The sequence below is a fragment of the Mirounga leonina genome, unplaced genomic scaffold (assembly GCF_011800145.1).
Source record: "Mirounga leonina isolate KUSES-001 unplaced genomic scaffold, KU_Mleo_1.0 Mir_357, whole genome shotgun sequence".
Classification (NCBI taxonomy): domain Eukaryota; kingdom Metazoa; phylum Chordata; class Mammalia; order Carnivora; family Phocidae; genus Mirounga; species Mirounga leonina.
Window position 1 is genome coordinate 364,182 of NW_023270702.1, and position 18,271 is coordinate 382,452.

An 18,271-nucleotide genomic window follows, 5' to 3' on the forward strand; every position below is an offset into this window, starting at 1 on the left:
GGAAGATACCACAATTTAGTTTCATATTTGTATAGAAAGAGGAAGTGGGCAGAGGGGAAGAGGAGGAGGGAGGGAAGGAGAAGCAAACAAGTGGACACCCGTGCTGGCTGACTCCTCACTGCACAGATCCAGGGAGAGCACTCACATGCTGCACATGAAAGGCTCCCCTGGAGCACAGAAACAGGATGTGAACTGTCCTCCTTAGAGTTCCGCAATGTGGCAGCTCTGGCACATGGCACACACCAGGTGTTCAACGCACGTGCACTGAACTCCACCAGTGACAAACTCTGATTGTCAAAGAACCTGGGAGAAAACCAACAACTCTGAATGATGGACTGCCCTCCTAAATATAAAGGGCATATTCTAGAACCAAGATACTTCTTTTGTAGAGATTAAATGAGGCTCATGGATGAGGTCTGCATTCCAACTGACGCTAGGTAAAACAGTCTCCAAACTAATATCTATAAGCAACACTCACTGCTTATTCATGTAGTTGAAAGAGTGACTTCACTTAATTATATTCTTTAAACTTTCGAAAGAAGCCAGAAAAGAAACCTATTTAGTGCTCAAACTATACTTTAAAAAATACTATTTTATTTATACTCATGTATGAAAAAAAAAATGGCTGTACGACCATGTTTACATACATACCGATATTGGAAGCAGAATCCAATCAAGAATCACATCTAAATTTTATAAAGAACACACAAACATTAAAACACTGATTGGTTATAGAAAGCAGAGTGGAGAAAAAAAAAAACCATTAGCTATCATTTCAATTTCATTAAAGATCAGCACCCTCTGAGAATAATCAAGTCAATTAGTAATATCATCTATATTGCAAAATAATATATACATAGAAAAGTTAGTGATTGTACTGATTTTATTACTTTTACTAAGCCATTTTATCTTCCTCACACTCAATGCAAAGAAATAAAATATAAAGAAAAATATGTCCTCATTATTATTCACAATAAAAAGGGTCTGCTTAATTCTGCAGGCCTGGGCATACTATATAATAGGGAGCACTTAATGGCTCAAGTGGATCAAAGTACCATTTTGGTTCTGACCCACTGAATAGTATCTCATGCATATTTGTTACTGGACTAACTCCATGGGAGCTGTGATGTACTGAACCATCTCTGTGGTATCCCCAGATCTCACTACATCAAGAAAAGACCCTAAACAAGAAAAGATAACAATCAATCTGTCCATAAATTATATCTATGGGCTCCTTCTTTAGTGTCAGGTGGGAAAAGGGGCCCTTTCTTGAGTACATGGATACAAGGACTGTTGTGGTCTAAAGATTGCTGGATTGATATCTTGTCTGTTATAATGGAAACAAAGTGTACATCAAAACCACTGCCAGATTAAGAAACTTCCACAACTTGTCTCAATTCTTCAAATAATGGAGCAAGTTCCTTTTCCAGGCTGACAATGAGTCCTAAAACAGAGAGTAAGAAAATTAGAACATCAGAAAAATGTTCCTGAAAAAGTCTCTGACTTAGATCTCCTCCTGTCAAAATTTAGTTACTAAAAAGTAAACAAGATCTTTACTCCCCCAAAATAAAGCAAATTACTATAATTCTAACTAATTAAAAGCTCTTTTCATTATGAAGTTTATTTTCATCATCTACTATTAAAGTAAGTGAAAAATATTTATATGTATTAGAAGATATAAAATGAATTATATGCACTATAATTTTGTTAGTTTTGAAAGGAAAACTTTAATTTATACTTTATTGTTTCAAAATCTGTACTGAGGGCGCCTGGGAGGCTCAGCTGGTGAAGTGACTGCCTTCAGCTCAGGTCATGATCCTGGGGTCCTGGGACTGAGCCCTGCACTGGGGTCCCTGCTCAGCAGGGAGTCTGCTTCTCCCTCTCCCTGCCACTCCCCCTGCTTGTGCTCTCTCTCTGTCAAATAAATAAATAAAATCTTAAAAAAAAAAACAACCAAAAAAACAAAAACAAAATCTGTACTGATTCAGAAATGATACAAGATTTTTACTTAAAAAAAGGTACATTTTTCCTGAACAAATTTTAATGGACTTTATCAAAATAGAGGTAGACCACCTGCTTCAACCTTGAGCAAAGAAATATTATAAATTTATTTTATAAATTCGGTGAAGCTAAAGCATAAATGGGTATTTCATGTGAAAAAATTAATTTTAAAGATGAATGGTAGAAGTATAAAACATACACTTCCATGTTTAAAATTCAGTGCTGACGTACTGCATGGAGCACTGGGTGTTATACGCAAACAATGAATCATGGAACACTACATCAAAAACTAATGGTGTAATGTATGGTGATTAACATAACAAAACAAAATAAAATAAAAAAGAAATTAAAAAAAATAAAATTCAGTGCTGAATCTGGGAGACAAAGTGGTCTAGAAATGAGCATATTTAGCTTCTCCTTAGCTTACCAGAGTGAAAGCTTATAGATCTTATATAATATATAATAAGATATAATCTTATATATCTTAGTTTGTTTTATGTTCAAAGATCTTCCTCTATTTCACAGTATATTAAAAGCATCTGGGATCCTCAAAAAAATGTTCTAGATACTAAAAATAATTCTGTACATTATCAAAATTTATAACAACTGATGATTTAGTACATGATGGTGATTTATCACAATTGAGGTTTAATATACTTTAAATATCAACACCACTACTATCCTATATAATTTACAAAGTGTTTTCACATAGAGCATTTTACAGCTTCAAAACACTAATGGAAGAAACCTTCTAGATCATCAAATCTAAACCCCTCATTTTAAAGATGAGGAATCTAAAGACAGGTTTCAGTGACATAACTGGAAACTGACTTGCTCAAACAACTTGGAAAGAAAAAAACAGAAAAAGAATGCATAACAGTTCTAAATGGCAGCCAAATCTAAAGAAGACAAGACTTAAAAAAAAAATCCCACTTTATCCAAAAGGGAGTACATAAATTACAGAACACAGTCATTGATTTAAACATAAATATCCAGTGAAAGCTACTGGATAAAATGGGATCTTACGATCTGCTACAGAAAGTACAGCATCCTGACATTTGTTCTCAAATTCTTCAACCCTCAGGAAGAACACATCTAAGTTCATCCTAAGTCCCGCTCTTAGAATTTTCAATCACATTAATCTTGCCCACTATCACTGAAGATTTTACAAACTCTAACAGATGGGTCTACATAGAATTGAACTCATCCTGGGCGCCTGGGTGGCTAAGTCGTTAAGTGTCTGCTTTCGGCTCAGGTCACGATCCCAGGGTCCTGGGATCGAGCCCCACATCAGGCTCCCTGCTCCAAGGGAAGCCTGCTTCTCCCTCTCCCACTCGCCCTGCTTGTGTTCCTGCTCTCTCTCTCTCTGTCAAATAAATAAATAAAATCTTAAAAAAAAAAAAAAAAAAGAATTGAACTCATCCTTGACCATTTCATGTGTTTGGTTATCTTCTCCACTCTTTTTGTGTTTTCTTAAGCTGTTTTAATGTGAACAAGATGTAGCATTCAAGGGGTGAAGATAATTTAGATTTTCCTTTCTATCTTAAACGGTCACTTACCCACAAAATGCCTCATTTGAACTAGAAAATAACCCCACGAGCCAGAGAAAGCAGACACTGGCTCCACTGTGCAGCTAGGGAACACAGACTGCACAGACGTTACTCTTCTGGAGACCAGGGCCTAGATGGTGGAGCTGGGCCACTAAGTCAGCTTTTCGCACTCTAAATCTACTGTCCCTAGCATATTAGACTGTATGGGGTTACAAGAAATTAAAAGCTGTATCTAAGGTAGTTAAAACACACCTGTATTGGCACTGCTGCTGGCTATGAAACTCACCACCAAAGGCAAACGATTGAATTGAACCACCTAAAAAGAAAGTATGATTTAAATAATGTTATTCAAATGAAATATCTCAATCTTTCCAAAACTTTTATGTAAATGGCCAATGTGTAAGATACTACCTACCATCATGTAATATGAAAGAGCTAAAAATAAGTATTTGCGTACAAGAGACTTACTGAGTATCTCTTAGAGACGTGATCATTACTCAGCCTGCACAGCTCAAGGCGGGGCTATGTTATCTTCACCTCTTTAGCTCCCAAAGCCCAGCGGTGTGTCAATTATTACATGGTAGGCGCTCCAGAAACACTTGTTAATTAAATTAAATGGCTGAAGTCAGTATGTCTCATTCCAGTAGGTCTACCTCCATGATTTTCCTGCTTCCTGTGTACCACTATTAATTTAAATTTAAGTTAACTTCAAATCAACTATCGTTTTAAAGAACTTAGCTTCAAACTAATCCCTATCGATGAAATTAAAGGTCAAAAGCATTGGTTATCTTTTGCCCAATACACATGAAAGTTTGAGCTTTTAAAATAAAAACGTCACTTGTGTAACATCAGCAGTACAGGACTCAAACTCTGGGAAACACTGCTCTAAAGCAGAGGCCAGCAATTTATTCTAGACAAGAAAATGCAGCCAGAGATTAAGAGGTACATAGCAATGAAATTCTTTCATAATAACTCACTCATGATATATATCTTCCAAACCAAATGAAGGAATTAGCAGCAATAACAAATTTCAATAACTTATCATTTAACCATCAAGGGAAATTTTTTATCTGTCACAACAAAAAAAGTGTGTTATTTGAGAAATCACATTTATTAAGCTAAGGGCACCATCTACTGGAGGTAATAGTGACCTGACTTCCCTTTTTAGGATAATGTATTTTATTAATAAATCTTTTAATTACTTTTCCACATTAATTAACTCCTGGTATAAAACGTGAAGACAATTACTACAATTCAACACAACCAATTTGAAGGCTAAGATTTTAAAATGCCATCCACACTTTAAAACTAAAATTTAGAATAACAACATAAGCTATTTTATATAGAAGACATATTAATAATAGGTGAAAGTAACCATTCAATAATTATGAACCTACCTGGTAGGTGTTATAGTAACAGATGATACTTTTATTTTTTGAAAGTCCAAGTTTGCTCCCTTGGTCTGTTGCAAGGGCAAAAGTAGATAAGAAACCAGGTCTCAAAGCATGTTCTGGGGCATTATCATTGGCCACTGGAAATACAAATGACTTAAATAAAAATCATGCAGTGGATATGATAAAGTTTAACTGCACTTTTTTTTTTTTTTTAAGATTTTATTTATTTATTCATGAGAGACAGAGAGAGAGAGAGAGAGAGAGGCAGAGGGAGAAGCAGGCTCCCAAGGAGCAGGGAGCCCGATGCGGGACTCGATCCCAGGACCCTGGGATCATGACCTAAGCCGAAGGCAGACGCTTAACCATCTGAGCCACCCAGGCGCCCTGCACTTTTTTTTTTTAACATAAATCAGTAAAAATATTGAGCACAAGGGTTATTATGCTTCACAATACTGAAAATCTTATCACTAATTGGGTCTTGTCAATTTAGATGAGAAAAACTGCTCAATCAGAAACTGGGTGATCATAACTAAGGGAAGAAATACTGATTCTCACAACTTTTTTTAAAGAATACTAAACATTTATATTTTCTTAATATCTACTTTAAAACAAATTAATCAGTATGTTTAATAAACTGAATATTCTGGTTAACTGAGAGCCAAGCTAGAATAAAATCATGAAAAAAACTTCCAGAAAACGTTTGCTCTCATAAAACCTACAGCAGTATCACTTATAGATATTAATAATTTTGCAGCTGGCTGTCTGTTTTAAGTCTCTTTCACTCATTAAAAGGCCTGAATGGAGTTAGTTGTACCGACAGCTTTAACACAGAGATCCTAAGAAAGAACATTAGAGCTGGAGATTATTTTAATTTTGTTCAAAGCCCTCATTACAGAACTGAGTAAATGCAAAAAGGCAGGCGACTTACTTGCCTATGGCCATCTATGTTTTATGGTGGGTGAGAACGCACACTGAACCTCACAGATAATGGGTTCTATTATTATCTTGTCACTGACTCATGTGCAACTTTGCACTAACAATGTATTCTTTGCACTTGACCATCTTTGTTTACAAAATGAAAGAATTAAATTAGGTCATTTCTAAACTTCCTTTCAATTCTAAGGTCTAAAATTATCTGACATATATGATAACCTGAGGTGTAAAATAAACTGTAAACAAAGTGTAAAGAAAATCATTTAATCTTTCTTTGGTAAAGCTATTACAGCGTCCCTATAGAACTACGAACATCCACGTGATGACATCTTAAGACACAAGCAGTAAAAATGGTCTTAATACACACTGACTCAGTGACATCATATATACTTAAAAAAGACAAAAGCTGAGGGGCACCTGGGCGGTTCAGTCGGCTAAGCGACCAACTCTTGATTTTGGCTCACGTCATGACCTCAGGGCCCTGAGACAGAGCCCCACACTGGGACTGGGCTCTGGCTCGAGCCAGAGTCGGCTTGTCCCTCCCCCTCCCCCTGCTGGCCTGCACACCTGTACATGCACTCTCTCTCTCAAATAAATAACTCAATTCTTTAAAAAAAAAAAAAGCTGAAAACCAGGCAAAAATTTTTTCCTTTTTTTAGGTTAACAAGCTCTTCTTTAGGTAAAAAAAGTCTTGTTAGAGTCTGGGTAACTAAAGTAATTGTGAAGTTAAAAGTTTAAAAAATATCTTATCTCCAGTAAAGAAGGAGAAAATCAATAAAGATTCAACAAAACAATCAATATATGTTAATTCAAACGTATGGAAGTTTATCGCCAAACCACTAGCAGTACTGATTAAGAAACAGACATCGGGGGAAGTCTGTGTGTATAATATATGTAGCTGCATACAGGCCCAGTCTCAGCACTGACACTTACTAATGTCTTTCATGGAACACTGGGCTTGTGATAAATCAGGTTTAAACTCTCGACGGTCACACAATCCATTTAACATGTAGTAAGTTATAAGCTCCAATCCAGTCTTCAACATACAAAAGCAAACATCTCCCCCCAAACTAAGACCATCTCCTGGATTTATTAAAACAGCTTTTATACGCTTGCGTTCTGCACTACTCAGACCTAAACACGTTTTTATTCAAAAGCAAACATGACACTGGCATACAGGCACTCAGTTTTACCTTTAATAACGGGGACTCCATCTCTGTCTGACACAACAATAGCATGGAGCCCTTCAACACTAGAAAGGAAAAAGTTAAAATATTATGAAACATTTCATTTTCTCAAAATATGCACCTCAAAGTCATTCTGGGGATTTTCATATATATTTCTGAAAAACTATGTCAACTCAGTTACTGACCTCATAAGTCCCTAGATGTCTGCCAAAACTTCCAGAAATTGAATAAATGTGTGTATTACTGACATGCTTATAATCTTTGCAAATTTATACAATTTACTGATAAAGGTCTAAAACACAGATAATTCTCCATTATAGTTGCTAATTGTTTTTCCATTATTTATGAAAGTATGACAGGTTAACAGCAGAAGCTACAGTGACTGGTATCAAGTGCCATCAAGGTATCTGTGGGTTATGAGCGCCTATAAAAGGGGGGGTTGATTTAGACAAGTGGGTCAGGGAAGGCTAGTGACAGCTAAGCTGAGATGTTATGGCACTGGTTGAGAGAAGAGGGGCAGAAAGATTGTTCTAGCCTGAAGGAACACAATGGAAAGAATGAAGGTCATGTAGCAATCTTTTCAGCTATGCCTAAGAAGCAGTAAGGGGAATGGTCAAGACTATAACCATCTAGTCCAGTTTAGGCTCTCCTACATTTACTATTTACACTACCCTTGGGCCAGTTATGAAACCTCTGTTAGCCTCCGTTAACAATATGAAAATGGGAATAATTGTACCTATGTAACTACTGTAAAATTTAATAAAATAATGCATGTAAAGGCGAGGTTGGTACATAGCTAAAATTCAAAAATATTAATTATTACTAATTAGCATCAGAGTGTCATCTGCGCACACTGACAATTTATTAGTGCAGTTTAAATATTAACTCATTAGAGAATTCCTAGAGCACAAAACTAAAGTGCTAAAAATTAGAATGGGAAAACATTCTCAAATTTTCAGCCCCATGATCTTGTAACATCCAAGATTGCTACTTAGAAATATGTTCAACGTTCCTACTATAACCCAGATTATCCATTCCTTATTGTCTTAACCTTAACGTTTTAAGTTAGAAATGAGGAAAGTCATATTAAGATACTGAAATTAAATTTTAAAATCCCAGTGGCAAAAACTTTTAAGTTAGAGAAGTATTATTAAATTTTGAGAAAATGTTATAAAAACTACATTTATGAACCTCACATTAAAAGTAAGAATGATGAAATAACCTGTATAAACATTTACTGGTATTATTTTCTATTATCATTCAATCCTGGAATTATCTATAAATTAAAATGTGCTCTGTAAGGTTAATGTATAAAACAAATTCTTCTTAGTTAAAAACTAGGTTATATAAAAGTATATCCTACCGATACTTGCACACACAATACTCTGTACAGTTATCAACAGGAAGAAAGGGCTTAGGATCATGTGTTTTGTTTTAGTTTGGTTTTTTCCCCCATAATGACCAAGGCCAGTTTGATTCAGACTCATTCATGACTTTTTCTTGAAAGTAGGCATATTGTATCCCAAAAGCTAAAGGAATGAAGAAATAATATTGAACACTCACAAAGAAAAGTAGTAAAATGAACATTTTGATTTGTTGCTAGATGTATGTAAAATGAAGGGATTTGGACGAAGGCAGCTTGGCTTCAGAGCTATACCCAGAGCTATACTCTCAAGTCAGTTAATGGAATATGTTTTTGTTCATTTTTAAATTCCCTGCTAAATACAGTTCTTGAGTTTGTATTTTTAAGTCTAGTTGTGACCCAAAGCAAGCTCAGGCTTTAATAATCACAACTTTTTGTGTTTTAAAATAACCAAATGTTTCATTATTATATGTATAAAATGAAGTATGATGTCTGATTACAAATGCAACATTTGCTTTTTTGGAATAAAAGTGTTTGTTTTATTAAGCTTAAGGTTTAGATGTCTGCAGAGTATTTCATAACATTAACTTCCTTCTAGAAGTGCAGTGTACCTATTAATGCATCATGCTTATTTTCAATCGTTAGTAAAATCTACTCATGTTATTTTTTGTTCACTCTGTGTAGAATTGGAAACACCTTTTATATTTGTGACCTAATTTCTTTAAGTGGGTATTTTAAGTATGTGAGTAATCTTTCTACTTTGTTGGGCATTGATCTCTGTGAATCCATTAAAAAGAAAGTCTTTATTTCTGCCTCCTCTTTTGGTGCATTAGTTGGCACTTAAGTTAACTATCTAATGCACCAAAAGAGGAGGCAGAAATAAAGACTTTCTTCCACCATAGAAAGATTTTCATCACACTTTTACAAATGCCCTTTTTACAAATATCAACTATGCTTCTGCTCCTCTACTTTGTTGCTAGTGTGGTATTTCCCTCCAATCCTACTGGTCTTCAATCTGCTAAACCTCCAACAAGGCAGATACAGAGAAACACAGAAAGCCTTTACTTTGTACAGTTCCAATACGGACACATTTTAGTTCTCACAGCTGAATTAAATAACACCACTCCTCCTGACAGCATGGCTCAAATTTCAGGAAGTATGGTATATTAAGTGAGTAACTGCATACAGTACAAACCTCACTAACTCTTCACACAAATCACCATATGAGTAACTTTGTAAATGACAGATCGCTCTGTGTCAGGAACCAGCCACATCACTTCTTTCAAAGTGTGTTGGTGACTGGTCACCGAGCATCTGTTCCTCAGGGTATGCAGGGACAGTCAAGTACACAGTGTTATCTCCTTGTCTTCCAATGATAAATAAAGCATATGACATTAAAAAGAAAAACAGAACTGAAATAGGGAACTGGCTAATCAAGATGAAATAGAGCAAAGGAAGGAAAGGTGACAATGCTGGAAGTGAAATTCAAATAGAAAGTAAACACTTAGAGAAGAAATAACTGGCCGAAAGCATGTGGACACTTTCGCTGTTGTGCACAAGATGTGCAGCCAGAGGAAGTTTGCGCAAGTGCACTCACTGACAGAAATTAGGCAAGTGGTTGGGATGAAGAGGATGAAGATATCCCACGGGAAGTGACGTGGGCAAAAAACCTCACACGACTCGACAGTACAAAGGACAAAATGGCGGAAGCTGATCCAAACTTAGGAAGGAGTGTGTGCCAATTTGAAGGCACAGAAAAGATGCCTGCTCCTTAGCTTAAGGTTATACCTTTGGTATTATTTCACCGTATCTGCAAACAAGCAGGCACTGTTCCAACTACACTCGAGAAGTTTTCTACAAAGAAAGGAACACTAGTACTCAGTATTTCCACTGTTTTTAAATTGCAGTGTATTAAACAAATACTGCTTTTAGCATCTGTTTCCATTCCCTCAAATAGAACCAACAAAAGAGGTTTTAAGGTTTTGACAAAATTTTCGAAAGATCACAAAACAACTGTCATTTTTCCCAGGGATTACTAAAATTGCTTTGGATGGTTTCAGCGTGTACAGTCATTTTTACGGCCCTGCACTACTGTGCAAAGCTAGGACTGCCTGCTCATCACTAGGCTGAGAACAGAATCAGTGTTCTAGTTTGCACTAGGAGGAAGAGAGTAAAAATGAATTTAAGTATTACATTAACATGAAACCAAAGGTAACAATTACTTAATGCTTCAATATCTTCTTCCTGAATATAACAGTATTTTCTTCCTGAATTACGGACAAATATACATATATCAAACCAAGGAGATAATACCATTAATTTCTACTGGTTTGTAGTCAGGGTAAAGGCACAAGTCAATAGGCAAACCACATCAAACAATTCAGGCAAAAATCCAAACAAGAGATTTTTTTTTCTTTTTCTTCTTTTTACCTACCTACAGAAATAAACTGACACCCAAAACCTTTTTAAATTCACACCCCTGGATAATAAAAAAGAAGTAAAAAAAAAAAAAAAAGGATCTCACCATACATCCTGCTACATTACACCTCAAAGATTATTCAGTTATGCTGGAATGTGAAAATGGATGTCTCAAGTTGTATTCCTCTCTCTCCTGTCCTTAACTCTAAGGTATTAACTTTACACTAAACTAAATGTGAATTTTAATACAACTAAAGTGACAAAGTCCTTTGAACCACAAAAATATCTAAAAGGAAGTTTGCTGTCCTTCACACAGAGCCTAATTGATAATGAAGCGTCAAATGGACTGGGTGCAGGCAAAAGAAGCCTTGTGATTTTTCCAAGTATGGATTGCTGTCTACATACAGCATTTTTGGGTTATGCAGACTCCGCCATTAGGTCTTAAAATACTAAAGGAAAGGAAAGTTCTAGGGTTTTTCCCCTTAAAATTGCTCTAACTTCTTCGAAGTATAATTCAGTAAAAACTGCTATGTTAGTATATTTGAAAAAACTCTAAAGTGCCAAGAAATACGGGTTCTAACCCTCTGGCATTCACGAGCTGTTTCACCTCAGACAACAAGTCATATACAATTTCTCTAGGCCTGATATTATTTATCTGCAAATTCAAAGGACATTTCTTGTGCTGCCTAGCGTTATTTGAAAATGCTAAATAACAATATACACATACTATTAGTCTAAAATAAATAGAAACAAAATGTTACATAAAATCAACATATATAATGCAGAATTTATTTAATAATAAATTAGTAATTTTTTACCTTGGTAACTTTTTATACAGGAATCGCTTTAGGTCCTGAAAGAGAATATTAAAAAAATCATATTATAACAATATGCCTTGTACTGGTTATCTAGATAGTCCTATCCACATTTCAGGTACTTTAAATCATCACTCATAATCTTTCTTGCTCGTCTTTTTTTCCTTCTTGATACTAGTTGTGTGACTTGGAACAAGTTATTTAACCTTTTTCTCTAAGCCCCAGTTTCGTTATTTGTTGAGAAGGGATAACCACAGAATCTATGTCATAAGACCACTGTTAAAATTTATTGAGATGTATGTAAACTGATTAGCATATCTGGACAAATACACAGCAAATACATATTAGCTGTAAAATCAGATCATATTTTTCATACTATTTTACATCCTGTTGCTAATGTCCTACTCACTGGAGAGTATATTATAAACATCTTCCTTGTCTACAGATAAACTTTCTCACATCACTTTAACAATCCTGGGTAAATTAACTTCTCTGAAACTCCGTTTCTTTTCATAACTAAAGATAAATGACAACATGTATCAAGTGTTAAGCATGGAACATAATTAGGACTAAAGAAATAAAAGACTATTTTACTTCCTCTCATTACACTCTCTCACCTAGGGAATTTCATTGACAATCCAGGTATCAATTATGAGGCCTACATAGGTACATCAGGAATCTGTTGTTTTGAACCTCTAATCCCTACTACTCTCCAGACCTAAATGTTCATTTTATTTCATGTTAGGACCACCATCTTACCTCTGCTCTTATCTTAAACACATACATTAAAACTCAACTCATCATGTTTCATGTGAAATTGAGATTTCCTCAATCTCTTCTTGTCTCCACTAATGGCACTACCAATCCCATTACTGAGGTCTGAAACACAGAGTAACATTTAACCCTAACCTCACCTTTATCACTTCTAAATGATTTGTGAAGTCAAATGTTTTTAAAATGATCTCTTCCTCTCCTTTTTTTTAAAGATTTTATTTATTTATTTGACAGAGAGAGAGAGAGAGCGCACGATCAGGGTGAGCGGCAGGCAGAGGGAGAGGGGGAAGCAGGCTCCCCGCTGAGCAAGCAGCCAAGCAGCCCGATGTGGGGCTCGATCCCAGGACCCTCGGATCGTGACCTGAGCTGAAGGCAGACGTTTAACAGACTGAGCCATCTAGGCGCCCCTCTTTCTTTCCTTTTCAACTGACATTACAATTTAGGTTCACTTTAATAATTACTTATGACTTGTGCTGGCCTCCCAACTGGTAATCTGGCCTCCCACTTCTAGCCCATACAGTTCTACACAATGCCAATAACCATATTATTCTCCTTCTCTACCTGGGTTTGAGGTGCTTCCCAGATGATTCCCTATGCAGTCAGGGTTGAGAACCAATGTCCAAATGGCTCTCCACTGTTTAATAAATTCTCTACAAATTCTTTTAACATTTGAGCTTCTCTACAATATGGTCTACACCTAATTTTACAGTCCTGCTTCCTACCACTCCCTCATACACAACTCAGCCCCAGCAAGAGTGGACTACTCACAGCTCCTCCACACACATCTTTCCCTTTCCCATCTCTCAAACTTTGCTTACACTACTCATTTTAATAGTAATTCTCTATCAATCTTACTTTGAGAAAAATTGCCACTCATTATTTAGAGCTACTCTCAACCATCAAATACTCCAAATAAGCTTTCCTGATAAACACAAACCAGATGTGACCCCTCTCTCTTTTGAATTTTCACACAATTATATATATACACTTATGATCACCTGCCTATTATACTTTAAAAAAATTTTTTTAAACCCTTATGGAGGGATGCCTGAGTGGCTGAGTCGGTTAAGTGTCTGCCCTCTGCCTGCTGCTCCCCCGTTCGCGTGCTCGCACACACGCGCGCACTCTCTCTGACAAATAAATAAATAAAATATTTAAAAAAAACAAAAACAAAAAAACCTTATGGAGAGGAACTGTACCTTAATCATCTTTATTTCACCCACAGCCCTTATTACAACAACTTTCGCAAGGTGATGCTCAATAGATATATAGTGATTTGACTGTGCCTGGAGAATAAGTTCTCAAGAACATAATGGCAGACACTCAAAAATGGAGTGATAAAGGCATACAAAGTTCCTAAACCTAAAAAGAAAAATCACGTTCATATTAATGTTGAATGATCATTCAGCCTAGTGGTTAAGAGCATAAACTCTGGAGTCAGACTGCCTGGGTTGGTATCTTGACTCTACGACTTACCAGCTGTGTAACCTGAGGCAAAACCTGATCTTTCGATGCCTTAGCGTCCTCAGCTAGAACACAAGGACAGTAACAGTGCCTACTTCATAAAAGTTGTAAGAATTAAATGTTCAGTGTTTAGAATGCCCAGCATGTAGGTAAAAGAACAACAGGATGTAAAATATAGACACATAAACATTAGTAGTATCGATTCCCTGTTTCTAATAACTAGTACAATTAAGTTTCCTAAACTTACAATTTGGGTTTTATTGCTGTGCTAAAGAGGTATCAGTCAGAAATCATCTCAATTTGCTCCAGTGAATCTAGAGAGACATCATGACCACTTACTGGAAAAAAGTGGATTCACAAGCAGCAAAACATTTAGAAATTCAAACGGTATTCCGAGCCTCTCTTATGCCCGCCGGACTGGGGAGTGGGAAGAATACAATTTCCTCAACCTCAGACACCTTAGCGTCCTGGTCCACCCCCACTGTGGGCAGAAAGCACCCCGCAAATCTCTTGGTATTAGTCACTCACTCCAGAGTCTACAGAAATTACGTGGGGGTGGGCGGGCTAAAAAGGAAACAAATTTCTCCTTGGGAAGCTTTACCTCTCCCGGCCCAGTAGGCCTCCACCAAACTCCCCACCCTCCCCTTCCTCTTGTGTGGGTGTGTTAACTCACATCCGCCATGACGAACCCCTTTCTCCCGCAGGATCAATCTCCACTCCTGAAAGAGAAACTCCTGGTGATTCTCCCCTCAAGACTTCTTCCCACCTCCAACCTAACAAGCGGGGTCAGCTCTCATCAAGGACAGGCAAGAACCCGCGGCTCCAGGACTCGCACCAGGGAAGCCGAAGTGAGGCAGGAGGTCCCAAATACCCAGACGGTAGCTGGGATGCCCTACCTCAGTCCACTCCACCCTGCACCCGCGAAGACCTAGGCCCAAAGGAGAGGGGAAGGGGAGTCCTCTCCCTCCCTTGCGTCTCACCGCCCGCGCCACCTGCGGGCCCGGGCTGAGTACCGAGCAAAGCGGCTCGAGTTACCTTGCTTTCTGGGCTGCGGTGCTCCTTCAGCTGTAGATCCAGGGACAGCCTGACAGACAGCCTCCTTGGAAAGCCGTCGTCACATGATTTGTGACCTCCTCCGTGTTCCAGGAAGCACTTTCTACGCCTCCGAGGCCCGACGAGAGGAGATTTCCGGGGAGGCGCGGAGGCCTTTTTGCGTCGGGCGCGCCCCGCCCCGCCCCTCTGCGGGCTGCTCCCTGCGCCTGCGCAGACGTAGGGACGTGGGGACAGGCCGGTGAAAAGAGGGTTCCTTGGATGACGTCCGGCACTAAAAGAGCCGCCGGAAATGTATGCAAGGAGAAGTTGTTGTGTGGGGAGGGTGCATAAATTTCATGAGTTTTTCAAGGACTGTTATCTTAAGACCTTTTCTTGTAGATGAAAAAGTTTGAAGGGGTGTTGTTTACGAGCTGAACTGCAAGCAGGATTGCCTGTGCCTAGAAGTCCCAGGTTCATGGGACGCCTGGCTGGCTGAGTCAGTGGAGCTTATGACTTGATCTCAGGATGGTGAGTTCCAGTCCCGCTGGGTGAAGAGATTACTTAAAAATAAAATCTAAAAAAAAAAAAAGTCCCAGTTTCATAGTTTTCTGACCCCGACGTCCCCCACTGCCTTGGCTTTTCCAAGGGTGCCACCCATGTGCTCTTACTCGAGGTCTTGTCTAGATTGTATAGAGGAGCCATGAGCTTTCTGGAGTTTTCAAAGTTCGTTGCGCAACTCAACATACGCAGATACTGGACAACCTTCTTTTGTTGACTCATGATTTAGAAGGCTATGCCTTCTAAGTTGCAACCATATTATTTTTTGTTTGGGGTCTTGCTTGTTTGCACATGTAACAAAAACCTACAGTAGGTGCTAAGAAAACGAAGACTATGGGACTTGTTAACGACTCATCATCAACTCCCAATCTCTAAAAGTAGCAGAGCGGGCGCCTGGGTGGCTCAGTTGGTTAAGCGACTGCCTTCGGCTCAGGTCATGATCCTGAAGTCCCAGGATCGAGTCCCATGTTGGGCTCCCTGCTCAGTGGGGAGTCTGCTTCTCCCTCTGACCCTTTCCCCTCTCATGCTCTCTCTCACTCTCTCTCCAATAAATAAATAAAATCTTAAAATAAATAAATAAATAAATAAAATAAAAGTAGGAGAGCAAAAGGAATTAACTCTAGTTCAAGACATGGTGAAGAGTTGGATACTAATTTCCTAGTTATAGTAGTTACGAAATGGTAAACTACAGCTCTCCCAACTGTTAGAAATGATCTCCTGATTATTACAAGTGAACTTGACGGTTCCATAGCAACTCACATCATTGAAGTTTGCTTCCTTTTCCTTATTTAAACCCTTTGATTTCTTAGCTTCTGGGATACTGCATTACTTACTTTAGGTCCTCACCCATTCTAGTTTCCTAATTCTTTAGATCATGGCATTTAAAGCTTGTCTTTGGTTTCGTTTTTCTCTTTCCACGTTTTCCTGAGAATGTGAGTCCTAAGTCTGCACCTCTCCTCAGAGTTCTAGGTTCACATTTTCCGCTCCTTGTCGGTTGTTGGATACATCTACATACATGTCTTGAAGTCAGCTGTGACTCAAAAGCTCCAAAAACTTCTCCAATAAACCTTTTTCCTAATATGTCTGTTGTTTCCATGATTGTACTAGTCATGTGTCATGTTTGACTACTATCTTTTGTTCCTCGTGTCCCTTTTCTAACCTAACAATGATTTTTTTCATCTATATATTTTTTTCAATTCTTCATTCAAACCATTATTTAGCAAGATGATATCAATAGCCACTTACTAATGGCCAGATAAACCTCCCCAAAACAATGCACATTACTGCTGCTCAAAAACATCTTTAGTGATGTACCATTGCAGACTGATAAAGTTGAGTCTTTAATCTGGCACAAACATATTCTCTTTTACTTCTGAACACATTCTAATGTGAATCCTATACTCCAGCCAAGTTGATTACTTCACCCTTCCATCACTGGTTATAATTTCTCCACACTGGTTCTGGGGGGTCCTTTAAACTGAAGTGCTTATTTCTCTTGTAGGTGAGGAAAAACATACTTCTACCCTTCTACCCTCTTAGGTTCTATGGCTGGGCCCAAGAATTGACAGATTATCCAGTGAAAAGCCATACACATTTATTTAATATTTTTATGTGTATATGGGAGTATTCAGAAGGAAATAAGGTCCAAAGAAGTCATTAGGCCCAAAAGTTACATGTCTTTTATACAAAGAACAACAAATTGTGGGGATGTGACAAGAAAAGGGGCTTGGGTAAGGGACAGTAAATTGTGGGACAGTGATTATGAAACATATGGGTGAAACAAATGGAAGATAGGATTATTTTAGTAGGCTTGTTTGTACAGGTCCATTTTGGCGTCAGTCTCGCCTCTCGTGATAAGAATGTTCTCTTCCTGGTAGAGGGAGGGCACCTTTCTCACAGGAAATTTCATGACCTGTTTTTTGGTAAAAGGGGAGGTCAAAGAATCCTTCCTGCATCTGTTTTCTTAGTGCCTTCAGCTCAAAATAATCAATATGCCTAAGTGGTGGGCGGCTGGGTGGCTCCATCAGTTAAGTGTCTGCCTTCGGCTCAGGTCATGATCTCAGGGTCCTGGGATTGAGCTCTGCATCGGGCTCCCTGCTCAGTGGGGGGGGGGGGGTCTGCTTCTCCTTCTCCACTTCCATTTTAACACGTTCCATCCTAAAAACTATCCATAAATGATAGTTGACCTGGAAAATACTGATTTTCATTCTTCTTGAGTGGCAAAAAAGGGAGAGCATAGCCTTCCAAGCTCTCCAAATACCACTATGTCCTCAAGTTGAAAGAACTAAGATTTCTAGTTTCCAAGTGTGGTGGTTTCTGAATTAAGGCAGGCAATGGGAGACTGATCTGTTTGAATTTACTCACTGCCGTTGGTATAGGACTAGGGGAAATATTTACTGGCCTAAAAGATTATCAGCATTATGTACCAGTTCTTCAAAGTGGGGTGTACCAGATGGTCCCTGAGGTTCAGGAAGAAACTAGTAGAAATTGTATACATATACACACAAAGTTTTCATCTCACCCATTCAAATTTTCTAGTACACAGCATACCAGAGAAATAGTATACTAGTATACATAATACATGAGACAGTTAAAACATGTACATGTTGTTAAAGTTCTAACTTTATTGGTTGTATCAAAAGCCTTTGTTTCTGCTTATTTTTAGCTTAAGTTTCTCTTAGCTTTGGTATATGCCAGAGATGTCTCAATTTTTTTATTCTTCTTTTCCATAAAAAACTACCAATCATCTCAATTTAGGTTGGCTCCACTGTTTGTGTGAAAA

The 18,271-nt window shown here is 37.9% G+C and overlaps 1 protein-coding gene across 1 annotated transcript; it reads right to left on the reverse strand.

Moving 5' to 3' along the window:
• Nucleotides 1-574: 574 nt before the first annotated feature.
• LAMTOR3 (late endosomal/lysosomal adaptor, MAPK and MTOR activator 3) lies at nucleotides 575-15,093 on the reverse strand. Its single transcript, XM_035030153.1, has 7 exons — nucleotides 14,935-15,093; nucleotides 14,573-14,618; nucleotides 11,665-11,699; nucleotides 7,072-7,130; nucleotides 4,949-5,082; nucleotides 3,804-3,867; nucleotides 575-1,444 (listed from the first exon to the last, which is right to left on the reverse strand). Exons 2-7 carry the CDS (start codon nucleotides 14,579-14,581, stop codon nucleotides 1,371-1,373), a joined length of 375 nt encoding a protein of 124 aa, XP_034886044.1. The 5' UTR covers nucleotides 14,582-14,618; nucleotides 14,935-15,093; the 3' UTR covers nucleotides 575-1,370.
• Nucleotides 15,094-18,271: the final 3,178 nt, after the last annotated feature.

Coding starts and splice junctions, on each gene's coding strand:
- LAMTOR3 (XM_035030153.1), bottom strand. Junction 5,083..7,071: donor TGGAGTCCCCGTTATTAAAG/GTAAAACTGAGT, acceptor TTGTATTTCCAG/TGGCCAATGATAATGCCCCA. Junction 1,445..3,803: donor CAGCAGCAGTGCCAATACAG/GTGTGTTTTAAC, acceptor TCTCTGTTTTAG/GACTCATTGTCAGCCTGGAA.